The sequence below is a fragment of the Periplaneta americana genome, chromosome 4, assembly GCF_040183065.1.
Source record: "Periplaneta americana isolate PAMFEO1 chromosome 4, P.americana_PAMFEO1_priV1, whole genome shotgun sequence".
Taxonomy (NCBI): Eukaryota; Metazoa; Arthropoda; class Insecta; order Blattodea; family Blattidae; genus Periplaneta; species Periplaneta americana.
In genome coordinates, this window is record NC_091120.1 from 200,295,667 (window position 1) to 200,312,727 (window position 17,061).

The 17,061-nt window shown below is 34.2% G+C and overlaps 1 protein-coding gene across 1 annotated transcript in view; it reads right to left on the reverse strand.

Annotated features, from left to right (window-relative positions):
* LOC138698588 (uncharacterized) overlaps positions 1-16,658 on the reverse strand; it is a 33,460-nt gene extending 16,802 nt beyond the window's left edge. The window contains exons 1-5 of the mRNA XM_069824620.1: positions 16,525-16,658; positions 16,052-16,151; positions 15,766-15,893; positions 11,249-11,588; positions 288-5,205 (exon numbers count right to left, since the gene is read on the reverse strand). Of these exons, the coding sequence (XP_069680721.1) occupies positions 288-5,205; positions 11,249-11,588; positions 15,766-15,893; positions 16,052-16,151; positions 16,525-16,541 (5,503 nt within the window). The 5' untranslated portion in view covers positions 16,542-16,658. The remainder of the gene's footprint in view (positions 1-287; positions 5,206-11,248; positions 11,589-15,765; positions 15,894-16,051; positions 16,152-16,524) is intronic.
* Positions 16,659-17,061: the final 403 nt, after the last annotated feature.

Below are 17,061 nucleotides of genomic sequence, written 5' to 3' on the forward strand. Positions count from 1 at the left end.
GTCATTGAGCACATGCAAACCAAAACTTTATTTCAATAATCTAGTTGGGAACTGAAATGGACAAGATACTTTGAATGTTTCATAATATAGGAACTTAAGGAATTATAGAATCATTAGCAGTTAAAAAACCAATACATATGTTCTTGCAAACCAGCATAAATATTTTCAGTTTTGTTACATACTAGACTTGTGTTGTGAACTATAATTCTAGCATATTTTGAGTATATGAAGCACGCTACCAACAATACTAATAAAACAAAAGTTCTAAAGATTTTAGTGCTTCATACCTGTTCTCTTCACTTCTTCTGGACCGTCCTTCCACTTCACAACCGCCAGTTCATCCACTTCACCAAAACTCTCTGTCACAACTTCACTCAACATCTGATGTGATTCACGACTCGAAGTTTTCTGTTTTGACTCAATGTAGTTTGCTTTCACCTCGTTCTGCAAAACTTGGGACAATCCTTTGGGCAAGAAGGCGAATCTTTTGCTCATCGAGTACAATTTATGTTCTAACTTCGGCATATTGAAGGAAGCTGAATCACTTTCTGAATGAGCAAATGATGTTTTACACTTAGGATCAACACTTTGCTTCCTTGAGCATTCTGAGTCACGACTCTTACTGCCTGTTTCTGCACCAATTCCTGCTTCAGTACTATCTCCTGCTGAAAAAGTAGAATTTTTGGGACTGCTAATGTCTGCTACTGTAACATTCATAACTTTATCAAATACTTCATTCAGTTCTTGCGTGGTTATAGACTTGGATATATACATTTCAGGAGCATGTTCTGTTATCCTACTTGCAATGTCTGTGCTCTGTCCTTCAGTACAAATTTTTTTCGCGGAATTATCCACGCAATTATTTCTGCTCTTCCTTTTCCTGTTTAGCAAATCAAACTGTTTTATTGATGCGTCATTACCAAGTATTTCTGCTGACAGAGAACTATTCTGACATGCAGCTGTTACTGGACTTTTTGAAGTTAACATCTGAGATACTGGCGCACATGTAATTGAATTGGGGCTTGTAATATAGTCACTCAACTCATTTCTGATTTCACCATTCACATTTTGATTAATACATTGTATTGATTCAGATGACTTTTCTTTCTGCTTGTCAGCATCTCTTTCCAAACTACATCCATTGTCTTGTTGTACATTAACAAATCTCTCAGTATTTGATTCTCCCTGAGAGCTGTTACTACAAAGAGGTTCGTTGTTTAGAGGTAGTGGCAACTGTACATTGTCTAATTTAGATTCATTCCTTTTTAATTCATTTTCTCCTTCATTGTCTGTTAACGTGCAATTATTAACTTCATTACAGATTTCGACACTTCTTAATGGTGATTCTTTGCTGCTTAAGGATTGATTACCACGTGGCAAGTGTTTGTTTTCTGTTAAAATTTCAGTACTTTCACTTTCAATGCAGGAGGCTTTACTGATTTTTTGTGTAAGAACATTACTGGCTGAAACAGGTTCCTGTCCACAAGGTATGCTATAATCTGAAACTTCAAATATCCTTCTAGGGGAGTCTGGTTCTTCACCATGTTTTATACTTTTCTGTGGTGACCATTTGAAAGACAGTGACTTGTCTGAATCCAAGAATAAGCTTTCACTCTCAACAGTCTTACAATGCCCCAAAATCCTTTCCCTCGTTTCATCCTGTTTGCGTGCATCCGTTGACAGAGCAGAAAGCTCACTATGGCTGCTATTCTGTGTCTGGAACACATTAACATTTTCTATTGTTTTTTTATTGCTCTGTTTATTCGAAACACCGACCTCTGCCTGGGACATATCTTCATTTCTTACGCCTCTTATACTACTTTCTGTGTCATTAGAACGTGAGATGTCTGCGAGCTTTAAATTACAAATAACACCTGATAAAAGAGTGGGTGATGATTCGGGATACGATTTTTCACAATTCACATTTTCAGTACCTTTCTCTAAGCTCAGTTTTGCAAAGTCAATTAAACTAGAGTCTTCTGCTTCACTAGCATCAGCTTTATTTTCTCTGTTCTGTTCTCTGTTGCTGTCAGAGTTTATGCTTGACAACTGCGATTCTCTTTTGGTTTTGTCATTAGGAGATGCCAAGTAACGATTGGTGGCTTGACTGTGTACAGAATCATCGTAACTTGATTCACTTATCACTGTTTTGTGTCCTGTTATAACAGATTCAAAGGCGCCTGCCATGCTACCAGAACTGGGAACAATTGTATCATCACTCATATCATCTTTCTCAGCAACAACTTCGCTAAATGAAGAACATAAATCAATTATAGATACATCAGACAAATTATTCAAAGTATTTTTCTCACTATTTTGCTGTATTCCGGTCATTTCTTCAAAATCTTGTTCTTCCAATAATACATCTAATTTGCCTCCTTTGTAACTCCTTCCTGTGGAAATTTTGCGTATGATAGAGTCTTCTGAACAACTACTCACAGTCTGCTGTCTTTCTGAACAATTCGAAAGAACTCTTGTATTAGAAACTCTTTTATTTCGATCCCAAAAGTTCTTAAACGACATTTTATACAAATGTTTCTTCCTTCTAGGCCAAAGCTGGGTGTTACTAGAAGATTCAATATCTGCTTCACTGCCAGAACTGAGTACCACAGTTGATTCAACTGTTTGCTTCCCAGAGATAACATCTGATTGTTTTTTGTTTCTGACGCTGTTCTGGACCATCAGCATATCTTTATCCACTGATTTAGATCTGATTTCAGTCAAGGAAGAGAAACTGACATCTTCTGGACATTGTGCAATGCTGGGGCTACTGAATACACACCTAACATCATCATGAAGACTACTTGCATCCATACGATGGTTAAGGGAAGTGATTTCATTTAGAAATTCTGCACTTTGAATGCTCTGAAACGTAGAACCATAAGTTTTTTGCATATTGATAGCCTTTAGGAAATTCTGACTTGTAGTATAGTTTTTAAAAGAACCATGATTTCTGTCTAAACTCTTTTGATGATTCTCACTTGAAAGAAGAGGTATTTGTTGATTATTTTCGACCATAGTGCTTTTCCAAATAGGTTTCTTGAAATGAGTTTCTGTAGATAAGTTCACATGTTTATTCATCAAGATTCCTTCAGTATTTTTTGATCCAATCTTGGGTAAAATTGCACAAGTTTCACTAGCACATGTGCTAAGAACATCTCCTTTATAACTCATATACTGATTAGGAATACAAATGTTGATATTCTGATCTTTTGTTTTGCTATTTACATCCTCTATTGAAGTTCTTCTTTTACACAATTCTCCTGTTTGCATAAAGTTATCCTCTGTGCTAAAAATGCTCGAAGAAATTCTACTGGAGTTGATTTCGTTGATCTGAGCCACCTTTTTACCAATTTGGGCTTCTTGCATATTTCTTACACACTCATTTCTTTGTGCTCCAAGATTAGGAAAACGTTCATGAGTTTTATTGTAGAAATTAGTCACTGACTTTCTCCTTTTGTCCTCCACAGCTGCATCACCAGTATCAGAAACAACACAATGATGCACAGTTACATCAGTTGAATGTCTCTTGCGTTTTCTTGGTATACGAAACTCAACACTCTCTTCTACTGTTGTTATCTGGTGAGGATAAACATCCTCATCTGCAACTGTCCTCAAAAACTGCTTTGCCTTGCAATGATCAAAAAGTTTAGACAGAGATATATCTGTCCTTGATATTCGAGTATTCTCATTTTTGAACACAGGTTTGCCAACATTTACACTAGTCACAATTCTCGATGTACTGCCTACCGCCAATCCTCCATCTGTCTTATCGAGAAACTTTTTGCCTCTCTCCCTGTGCATCTCAAGAAGCTCCTGTAGCGCATGTCGAAAGTGTGATGGAATCTTGCTGCAGTCAAGTAATTCACTTGGAACCTTTAGCCTGCCACTACTTTCGACATCTCTGACACTAACTGTGAAGTTACGTCCATCACACAAACGATGAGAACTCAAATCTTTTCTCATCAACATAAAATTCTGTAAATGTTGCAAAAGTTCGTCTTCGAAGTGTTTCAAAGGTTTGGTAATCTGAATACTTGAAAGACACTGAAAAGTCTGCCTGAATTTGGTGATTGGAGCAATATCTCCAAAGTCTGATTGACATGTCACAAACTTTTGCCGAGTGATAAGATTTCTGAATCTATCCATTGGTCGGAGATCAGGGTACGTTTTCATCAGAGTGTTTTGTGTTGAGCTTTCACACCCAGATTCAATTATTGGAATTTCATTTAGATCACTGACCACATTATCTCTAGTTCTCCTTATTTTGAGCTTTGATACTTGCCTCTGAGTTTGGAAAACTGGAATCAAATTCTGATGAGTCATCTTAACACTATCTGAATCAGGGAACGGATTTTCTAAGCCGTGGTGAGACACTGGGTTCATAAGATTATTATCAGCACTTATGCTGAAACATGTATCAAACTGAACTGCAGTTTCTTCTGGAGAACACACATCATCTTCATTATCTTTTCCCCTCTTAGCAGGTTTGCCCACAACAGCCCTTGAGGTGTTGAGAGCCTTTCTGTACTTCACACCAGAGCTCTCATATCTGCTCAAGTCATCCTTCACTTCCCTCAGAACACATTCCCTGTCCAGTTCCTCCACTTCTTCAAGCAATGACAAGTCTTTCGCATTGTTCCTGCCCTCAATGCTGTGCCTCTGAGACAGAGATTCAGAATATTCTCTTTCTAAGAATGTCTTTACAGCTGTCTCCATGCATTCTATCACTTTATCCCAGTTACAGAACTCAATTAAGGTCTTCTTTGGATCGAGACAGATGTCATAGACTGCGTAAGGACACTCTACATTCAGAAGGTACACAGCATAACGCTCACGTCTGCGAGGGGGAGAGAATGCAAGCCACCGTCCGGCTGTCATCTTGTCGGAAATGGGGCGGTCATGTGACACAGCGTTGGTGCGCAGGATGAAGCTGTTGCCCAGCATGGAGTTCACCAGCTTATGCAACTTTGTCTTGAGAAGAAGCCGCTTGTTCACATATATGAGCTGCAGGTTTTTTTGAGTATGAGGAAGCCTGCCGATGTAGCCACTGATCCTGAATTCATCAAGAGTCACATTCGTTTCGCCAAGAGTCTGAGCAATTGTCTGCCCAAAGAGATTAGAGAAAGTGTTGATAGTATCAGAGCATTTGCGAGTGTGCAGGATCAGGCTGCCATCTGTGTCGTTCCTCAAGCTGAATGATATCTGTACAAATAGGATGAAATCTTTTAGCAATATGACAATTCATTTTTGAAAGTAATTATATTAACAACATTTCATGGCGAAACTGTTTACGAAACACGACAATTAAATCTTATCTAAGTTAGCCAGTCAATTTGTCAGTTAATTACAAACTTCATTTGGATGTTGTATTGTATTTATTAACATTCCATGGTATTCATACATGCTTACAGCTAGAATATGGAACAAGTCAAAAAACTTAATACTATTATAAAATCTTAATTTATAGTCACAGTCTAGATGAAATATATATAGACGAGATTTACAATACAGTCTACTAGTACAACACAAAGTTTTAGTATCAATTTCATGAAGTGTTATTGAATGTCATGAATTCACCTACAGAATAGAAGGCGTGAGAAATTAGGTACTTCTTTAATTTGGCCCTAAATAATTTTATGTTTTGAGTTTCATTTTTTATATCGATAGGTAGGCTATTAAAAATTTTTACTGCCATATAACGCACTCCTTTTTGATAGCATGCTAGACTTGCCGATGGAGTATGAAAGTAATTTTTTGACGTGTATTTATGCTATGAACTGTTGAATTAGTTACAAAGCTTTCACGATTACATACGAGGAAGATTATTAATGAAAAGATATACTGACAAGCCATGGGCATTATTTGTAGTTTTTTTTTAAATAGCCCTACACGATTTCCTAGATTTGGCACCTACTATTATTCTAATTACTCTTTTTTGTAATAGAAATATATTGTTACTATCTGTGGAATTTCCCCAGAATATTATTCCAAAACTCATTACCGAGTGGAAGTATGCAAAGCATATTGTTTTTAAGGTATTGATATTTACTATCTTTTGCATAGATCTAATAGCAAAACAAGCAGAATTTAGTTTGGGGGTAATTTCTTTAATATGATTTTTCCAATTTAACACATTATCGATTTTTAAGCCAAGAATTGTTGTGTGTATATATATATATATATATATATATATATATATATAGAAAGCTTACAACTACATCCCAAGAAAATTACTTTGGCAATCACTGAGTAAAGCAGCTGTGCATACTGGTACAACTGGGCTAGTTAAGGGGAGAGGATGGTATTTTTTAAAACTTTTTTCCTATTTGGTGTAAAATATTAATTTTTTGTATGTAGAGAGCTCATAGCTGTGGCAACTCAACCAAATATAAATATTTAGAAAAAAAAAAAATATTTGGGGGCCAAAATTTGAAAAAAATATACCCAATGCAGGATTGTACTAAAACCGATATATCTAAACCGTTTTTAAAGATAGATTCAAACAGTTTTTTGCAATGTATTTGCAAAAGCATGTTCTACAAACTGTCTGCAACAGAATTTTGATATTAGTTCCTACGTTTGTAGAATAAACAATTGAAATTTAATAACAATTTTCTGATTTCCTTTCTTGCAAACAAACAGACGTATTTTTAAAATGAAATCAATTAACAAAATTCTGTTACAGAGAAAAGTTTCCTAATAGTCTAAAGAATGTGTGTTCTAAATTACATGCATGTATCTTTAATAGTTCAGAAATTATATCCATTTTTGTCTGGCAATGTAGCAAAAAAAAAAAAAATAAAGTTACTGGAAACCGATAAAAGCGGGAGTGTGATTTAAAAATCTATAGCGCAGGCAGTTTAAAAATGACGTCTCAACATCCGATAAGGGCACAAATACCCACAAAATGTTATGCAATGCATTCCACACATATCAAAGGATATTTTAAGAATTTTTTTTTACTTTATTCATTTTTCACCAAAAAATACCATCCCCTCCCCTTAAAAGGATTTATACACAAAATGTGATCATTATGAAAGTCGTCAATAAAGTTTCAGAAAGCTTCCAAACTAGAAAGTTATATAACAAGGTCCTGCATGTTGCCAATAATTTTCAAGGTGTATATGAAAGATGTTCTCACTTATTGAAATAGACAATGTATAAGTGTGGGAATATGAATATAGGAAAATATATATTCGCTTATTTTTATTGATGACCAGGCACTTTTACCTCGTGATACAGACACATATATTAAATGGTGACTAACTGCATTGTATCTACGATTTCATCATTACGGCTCACTACAAAGATTTCTTCTATAAACGTACATATTGACACAGGATTTCTCTGACACTGATAACATACAGCAATCTACCCAATGGCTAATATGTGCCAGCTAATCAGAGGTCAGTATGGCTGCTTGTCAAGTCTACGTAGAGTCTTGTAGTGTTGCCAGTTCTTACTCATATATGTCTCATTTTTCACAAGATGCAATTTATTTTAATCAGCAAAATGTGACAACTGTGTGGTCAGCCGCATGTTGTTTAAAAGCAATCTCTCTATCAAAGTGCGTTGTTTAAAAATAATATCTCTGTCAAAGTGCGTTGTTTTAAAATAATATCTCTATCAAAGCATGATGTATAAAAATACCTCTATCAAACTGCTTTGCTTAAAAACAATATCTCTAACAAAGTGGGTTGTTTAAAAATACCTCTATCAAAAAGCATTGTTTAAAACCAATATCTCTATCAGAGTGAGTTGTTTAAAAACAATATCTTTGTAAAGTGTGTTGTTTAAAAATATCTCTATCAAAGTATGTTATTTAAAAACATGCATTGTTCAAAAATTATATATATATGTATGTATATATATATATATATATATATATATATATATATATGTATGTGTATATATATATATGTATATATATATATGTATATATATATATATATATATATATCAAAATGCATTGTTTAAAAACAATATCTTTACCAAAGTGCGTTGTTTAAAAATAATATCTCTATCAAAGCGTGCTGTATAAAAAAATACCTCTATCAAAGTGCACTGTTTAAAAACAATATCTCTATCAAAGTGTGTTGTTTAAAAATATCAATAAATATATCAAAGTGCATTGTTTAAAAACAATATCTCTATCAAAGTGTGTTGTTTAAAAATATCAATAAATATATCAAAGTGCATTGTTTAAAAACAATATCTCTATCAAAGTGTGTTGTTTAAAAATATCAATAAATATATCAAAGTGCATTGTTTAAAAACAATATCTCTATCAAAGTGCGTTGTTTAAAAATATCAATAAATATATCAAAGTGCGTTTAAAAACGATATCTCTATCAAAGTGCGTTGTTTAAAATAACATCTCTATCAAAGCATGCTGTATGAAAATACCTCTATCAAAGTACTTTGTTTAAAAACAATATCTCTATCAAAGTGTGTTGTTTAAAAATATCAATAAATATATCAAAGTGCATTGTTTAAAAACAATATCTCTATCAAAGTGCGTTGTTTAAAATAACATCTCTATCAAAGCATGCTGTATGAAAATACTTCTATCAAAGTGCGTTGTTTAAAATAACATCTCTATCAAAGCATGCTGTATGAAAATACCTCTATCAAAGTGCGTTGTTTAAAATAACATCTCTATCAAAGCATGCTGTATGAAAATACCTCTATCAAAGTGCGTTGTTTAAAATAACATCTCTATCAAAACATGCTGTATGAAAATACCTCTATCAAAGTGCGTTGTTTAAAATAACATCTCTATCAAAGCATGCTGTATGAAAATACTTCTATCAAAGTGCGTTGTTTAAAATAACATCTCTATCAAAGCATGCTGTATGAAAATATCTCTATCAAAGTGCGTTGTTTAAAATAACATCTCTATCAAAGCATGCTGTATGAAAATACCTCTATCAAAGTGCGTTGTTTAAAATAACATTTCTATCAAAGCATGCTGTATGAAAATACCTCTATCAAAGTACTTTGTTTAAAATAACATCTCTATCAAAGCATGCTGTATGAAAATACCTCTATCAAAGTACTTTGTTAAAATAACATCTCTATCAAAACATGCTGTATGAAAATACCTCTATCAAAGTGCGTTGTTAAAATAACATCTCTATCAAAGCATGCTGTATGAAAATACCTCTATCAAAGTGCGTTGTTTAAAATAACATCTCTATCAAAGCATGCTGTATGAAAATACCTCTATCAAAGTGCGTTGTTTAAAATAGCATGTCTATCAAAGCATACTGTATGAAAATACCTCTATCAAAGTGCGTTGTTTAAAATAACATCTCTATCAAAGCATGCTGTATGAAAATACCTCTATCAAAGTACGTTGTTTAAAATAACATCTCTATCAAAGCATGCTGTATGAAAATACCTCTATCAAAGTGTGTTGTTTAAAATAACATCTCTATCAAAGCATGCTGTATGAAAATACCTCTATCAAAGTACTTTGTTTAAAAACAATATCTCCATCAAAGTACGTTGTTTAAAAATAATATCTGTCAAAATGCGTTGTTTAAAAATATCTGTCAAAGTGTGTTGTTTAAAAATAATATCTCTATCAAAGCATGTTATTTACAAATAATATCTCTATCAAAGATTTGCTAGGAGGCAAGTGATTGGTGTCGCAAACGAAGCACTGCTCACATTACCACAATTAAATTTCAAAGACTTGCTGCATGTGAAATATGAATGCATGGCTATAATAAATTTGGTCCTGTGCCATAGCTATGTGGTCTAAAGTGTCATGTCTTAGGCTGGGGACACAGAATGAGTGCTGATTTCAAGTCTTCATGGAAGAACATATTTTCTCATGAAATTTCAGCCAATGAAAGAGACCAGTGCCCACCCAGCATCATGATGAATTTCGAGAGCTACAGCACAGCTAGTAAAAAAACCCAGTTACAAAAGTCAGAAACGAGGGCTCGGAAGGGAGGGATCATTGTGCTGACCACATGTTACCACTATACCTTTTTGATGATTGTTTACCTCTGCTAAGGCATATGGATGTGAAGCCATCAGTTGGCCGGGTGGTCATGGTTTTTCATGGGGTGTCATGCCACGGATTAATAGTTATTATTATTATTATTATTATTATTATTATTATTACTATTATTACTATTATTATGTGTCTCAGTGAAACATACAGCAGAGTCCGTATAGGTCAGTTTCTATCTGATCCTTTTCCAATTCACTGCGGGCTAAAGCAGGGAGATGCACTATCACCTTTACTTTTTAACTTCGCTCTAGAATATGCCATTAGGAAAGTTCAGGATAACAGGCAGGGTTTGGAATTGAACGGGTTACATCAGCTTCTTGTCTATGCAGATGACGTGAATATGTTAGGAGAAAATACACAAACGATTAGAGAAAACATGGAAATTTTACTTGAAGCAAGTAAAGCGATCGGTTTGGAAGTAAATCCCGAAAAGACAAAGTATATGATTATGTCTCGTGACCAGAATATTGTACGAAATGGAAATATAAAAATTGGAGATTTATCCTTCGAAGAGGTGGAAAAATTCAAATATCTTGGAGCAACAGTAACAAATATAAATGACACTCGGGAGGAAATTAAACACAGAATAAATATGGGAAATGTGTGTTATTATTCGGTTGATAAGCTTTTATCATCTAGTCTGCTGTCAAAAAATCTGAAAGTTAAAATTTATAAAACAGTTATATTACTGATTCTTCTGTATGGTTGTGAAACTTGGACTCTCACTCTGAGAGAGGAACATAGGTTAAGGGTGTTTGAGAATAAGGTGCTTAGGAAAATATTTGGGGCTAAGAGGGATGAAGTTACAGGAGAATGGAGAAAGTTGCACAACGCAGAACTGCACGCATTGTATTCTTCACCTGACATAATTAGGAACATAAAACCCAGACGTTTGAGATGGGCAGGGCATGTAGCACGTATGGGCGAATCCAGAAATGCATATAGAGTGTTAGTTGGGAGACCGGAGGGAAAAAGACCTTTAGGGAGGCCGAGACGTAGATGGGAGGATAATATTAAAATGGATTTGAGGGAGGTGGGGTATGATGATAGAGACTGGATTAATCTTGCACAGGATAGGGACCGATGGCGGGCTTATGTGAGGACGGCAATGAACCTTCGGGTTCCTTAAAAGCCATTTGTAAGTAAATGTAAGTAAGTAAGTATTACTATTATTAAGTGAAGAATCACAAACTGACAAGATGCAGACTCTGCCCTCACCTGAGGCTGCATGACTGCGATGGCCTCAATGTGTGACTTGATCTCTCCCAAGTCGATGACAGCCCGAATCCTCTGTCTCCTCACAGGCATGTTGTACATGAAGTCAGTGACGGTTATGGTAGTCCCCTGTCCTGCACGCACAGTGGCGGACACGCAGGCTCTCTGTGCCTTGCCATGGGTGAAAACTTTGCAGTACGTGACGTCACTTCCACGGGGTCGCGATTCCAGTGACAGCAGTCCAGACAATTCCCGCAGACTTGCTAATGCTTCCCCTCTGAATCCAAACTGATTCAAATGATGGCGGAAGTCCTGCAGGGAGTGACATTTACTGGTCATGTACCTAGCAATAACGAACAACAGTATTAGTATTACTGCTACTATTGTGTGTGTATAACTTCTTCTACATCATAGTATAAATTAAAATTGCACATTTTGAAGTAGATTCCTTTCAGTTATAAGCGCTTTTCTCTGCCATAGTTTTGTAAAAATATAGGCTATATATTTCTTTTTCCTTCCTTTCCCCTTTTTGTTCTCTTTATCAGCCAATGAATTTATTATCATAGCCTTTTTATCGTGAATTTTATTTAATTTTCGTAATTCTTTTCTTTTTTATTATTATTTTATTACATTCCATTTTGATATATTCTACCTTACGTTTTTCCATATTAACCATTTGTACTAAATGAGTTGCTTTCACTATATTCCAATGTATTTTACTTTCTTTTTTTTCTATTATGGTATTATTTTCATGTTGTTTAGTGTCGATTTTATTATGCTATTATTATTATTATTATTATTATTATTATTATTATTATTATTATTATTTTTTTTTTTTGTAATATGTTAGTATTCTGTTCTTTAACTTTTTGTTAAATTTTAACTGCTTGTATACTTTGTGACCTGGTAGAGTGTAAGAGAAGGCCCTATGGTCATAACTCTGCCAGTATAAATAATAATAATAATAATAATAATAATAATAATAATAATAATAATAATATATATAATATTATATAATAATAATATTATTATTATTATCATTATTATTATTATTATTAGTATTTGTGACTGGCTTTTACTGTAGATCATAAAATCCATGAGCATTCCACAGAATAGGAATGTTCACAATTTATTTTTTTTTTTTGCACGACAGTGTTTTTTCTCGTCGTTACAGCAAACAGCCGCCATGATCGAAAGTTGATTTTACTGAATTCAGAGTTGCTAACCTAGATAAGTATGGTGAAATATTACAAATAACTGCTCTAGAGTTGTAATAAAAACCATTGCCTTCTATGTATGCTACATTCCTACAATGCATGTAAAATTCATATGCAAAAGGCAGTGTTAATTAATATACATTATACAAAACAAATCACTGCATTTGAAATGTACTGAAATTTATTTAAACAATTCAAACTTCATTTAACAAAAAGAAATTAAAATTATTACAATTGAACACGAAACATTACAAGTACCTGAATCATTTTTACTCCTTCACATTGAAGTTGATGGTAAAGTTTGTATGTTGGTCAGACGCAAACCTTCAGTCACTGTTCATAGTGTATATTAACATTTTTAAAATTATTACTATCAAAATGTACTATCGTGCAAAAAATAATTGTACAATACACGTTTGTGAAGCGCATTACAAAATCTCGGAAATTTAAAAACTCGCTCTGCTCATTTTTCAAACTTTTCCTCGATTTTGTAAAGCTCTTCCCAACATTTTATCATAATGTACCATATTTCTAGGGGAAATTTTAGAACATGGATTGCACCTGCCATCCCCTCCCCAAGTCACTAGGGGATGGTGGGAACTATGGGTAATATAGGGTGGGGGGGGGAACGCCAACGTAAGATGTGGGGGAAAAAATTACCTGGGGCTAGAGGGGAAGGGTGCAATCCATGTTCTGGAGTTTATCCTATTTCTACAAACACGATTAGCCAAACTGCTCTCTCGTAATGGTAATCTTACCAGGCTGAAGAGAATGTAGGACTAAAGTAGCGCTGAGTTTGTTCCTCGTATTCCGCTTCCACACCTTCAGCTGTTTCCTCTTTAATGTGACATTACGAAAGTTTCACGCTAGTGTATACTCACGCTATGCCTTGCATATATGAATTTGCGACAGTTTAGGCTTTTATTATGCCTTGCATATAGCCTACGTTGGAAGGGGTTGTTTTCTGATGTTGTTAGTAATAAGCAGGGAACGGATTTATATGGACTAAAAATATATGAAATATGTAAATATATATGTAGTTATTTTTACCAAAATATGGAATTAAATATGGATTTTTACCAAAATATGGAATTAAATATGGACTTAAAATTATAAAAAAATGACTATGTACGTTAAATATTGGTACATTTTAATCAAACTAAACAAAAAATATAATGGACGTACCTTATCTTCCAATGTAGTTTCAACAAAACACAATTTTTATTGTCTGTTACCATAACAATAGGTTACAAACATTTCTTTCAAGTGCTGAAAAGTGAATCTTCTTCTATTGTCTCTGAGGATAGATTTATACTGACTAAAAGAGCGTTCGACGTCACAAGAAGTAACTGGTACATAATTCAATTTCACAATGTCTGCTGGGGATAAGTCCAAGTTAATCTTCACTGTTGATTCACCACTCATCACAGCAACAACCTTTTGTAGTTCTTCATATCCAGGGTTTTTTGAAAGTACAGTGTCCACCTTAGCTCTTACTGCATCTGCAACTTTACCTCTACCACGATTCAGTTGTTCCACAGTACTATTTATAATTTCAAAACTTTCAGATAGTGAAAGGTGCCTATTTTGGAGACTTTTGAGCGTTTTTATGATGCATGAAAATGTATGCTGAATGTGAGCTAAGTCATTCTTCACACTTATGTCACAGGTAACTGTTTTCGCAGTATCAATTGAGACTGCATCTTCAGAGTCCAATGCAAGGAGAACATTGTTAATAGAGTCTATATGTTCGGCATAATATTCAACTGCTTCTAGCCATGTACCCCATCTAGTTAAAATTGGCTTTGGTGGCAATGGAATTTCAGGGTACATTTCTTTCAACACGTTAACTCTACTGGGAGCTTTGAGAAATACTTTTTTCACTGATGAAATCAACAAATCTACTTTAGGGAAATTGTCTCTGACCACTTCTGCCACACGATGAAATGCATGCGCCACACAAGTAAAATGAGCCAATTTAGGATATACAACAGATAATGCTTGTCCAGCTTTGACCATATAAGGGGCAGCATCGCTAATAAAGAATAACACATTATCGTACATAATACCCTTTGGCCACAGGATACCCATAGCTTCGTTGAACAGTTTAACTATAGTTTTGTTATTGCACTTTTCTAGAACATCACAATGTAAAAGAATTCGTTCAGAATATTGTTCACTTAACAAACCGATAACTACATTACCAACAAGTCTACCTTCTTTGTCGGGAGTCTCATCAATGGAAACCCAAATTGAACTATCTTTAATTTCATCTCTTATCTTCTGTATTGTCTCATCGTAGATGGATGGAGCATACGTCTTCCTAAGTGTTGACTCATCCGGGATTGTATGTTGAGTATATTTTTCAAGGAATTCCCTGAAGACCTTATTCTTTAGTTTGTAGAGAGGAATATCAGCAGAGATGAGAGAACGGCACAGGTCGATGTTAAACTCAGATCTTACATTCGATGTTGTTGGTTGTGTTAAAAACAATTGTCTCTGCTTGGAATTTAGTTGTTTGTTGGCCTGATGTTTACTAGTTGTAATGTGTTGTTGCACCAGGAACTTTTGTGTAGATGATACTGCACACTGACACAAATTACAAAATAATATTTTATTGTCAGTTGATAAACCATCTTCTTTAAATTCTGAAATGTAACTTGTTAGTTTTGATTTTAAATTGACTGAATGACGTACTTTGGCATATTTACCGTCTTTATAGTATGATTTACAAAACTGAACCTATGTGTACTCTGACTGGCATTTAACTGTTGAGCTGCACAACTGAAGTCTGTTAAAAATTTTAAATTAAATTAATACAGTTTTGTAACTTACTTTCCCATTGTTGATAGGACTGCTAATTTTCAAATAACTCTGATGTTAAAGGGATTACTGAACATGTGTTTAAATCTCTATTGTTGAAATGTATTTTTAAAAGTTAATGGAATTTTGTTTTGTTTTATTGTTAAACCTAATATAATATGGACTGTTTTATATGAAATATGGAAAATATATGGAAATTAACGAAAATATGTACTAAACTCTAAAATATGGAAAAATATGGAAAATAAAAGTAGGATTTTTCAACCCTACACATTGTGAAACATAAAGATAATGCAAAATATAAATTATATTAGCTTTATAAGTAAATATGTATTTACATATAAATCCTTTCCCTGGTAATAAGGTACAGTAATAGCGGATTTTCTTTTCCCAAATCACCGGAACAAACTCAGCGCTAGTTCATAGTGTCGATGGTAACGTACCACTTCTTCTTATTTTCATTTCCAAATTATCACTCACCTCGTTCCAAGAAGGTCAAGATCTCTTAAATCCATACCACAACCATTGTCCACGACTTGGATTTTGTAAAACTTAAAATTTACTCGGATGGCAATTGATGTGGCCCCGGCATCAATTGAATTTAAAACCTGAAAGTAGATGAAGTCTTAAATACCATCTAGGCCCATAATGCTATTCAAAGCTATATTTTGAAGCACTGGAAAGACTGAACAGCAACGAAAGTGATCGTCACTATACTAATTTACAATAATGTAGGCTAATTCTTAACGTGTTGCGTCTGACTTACCAATTCAACTATACATTGGGCCATGCTTGTAATTACAACTCCACTTCTCAAAGCGGACTGCACTTCTGTTGGTAGCTTCTTTATCTTCGAACTAGGTAGCCTATAACAAAAATGTTGTAGTTTCGGTTCGTTAATTTATTTGGATAAACTCCAGAACACGGATTGCACCCTTTCCCTCTTACTTCAAAATTCCAACCTTGTGCACACAAAATAAATTATTGGCACTGAAAAGTGCCTTTTCGTAAATATAATGATGCGCATTCGACAAACTCAGACAAATCTGCTCTTTTTAGTATTTTAAGACATAATTTGGTAGGTGCAATCCGTGTTCTAAAATTTCCCATTTATTTTCTCGTCAGTAGTGTGTTTTACTTGGAGATTAACATGATTGCTACTAGTACCATTTAAACATAACCTACATTAAAAACTAAATGCATTTTCATAACGCTGCGATCTGAAAGATATGCACTAACCTTTCTTCAGTTTCCATTTTAAATATGTACAATTAAAGCCCTTACTAACATATTTAACATTGTGTGTTTACGAAACCATAAAAGTTAAATATAAAAACAGAAGACCGATAGTCTAATTTAACATTGGCGCCATGTTGGAAGCTCACATTTCATCCGGTGCAGTGTTACCAACACATAAATTGTATCCCCGTCAGCCTAGATCATTATATGATCTAGGTCGTCAGTACCAGGAAATCCGTCAGAATCCGTCAAATAAAAAAAAAATGAAGTTACTGGAAACCGATAAAAATGGGCGTGTGATTTAAAAATCCATAATGCAGGAAGTTTAAAAATGATGACTCAACATCCGATAAGGGCATAAATACCCACAAAATGTTATGCAATGCATTCCACACATATCACAGAGTATTTTAAAGAATAAAACATTTTTTTTTAATTTACTCATTTTTCACCAAAAAATACCATCCTCTCCCCTTAATGTATGGATATTAAAAATCTAAGTAATCAATAATCGTATTTGCAGTACTAAGTACTTTA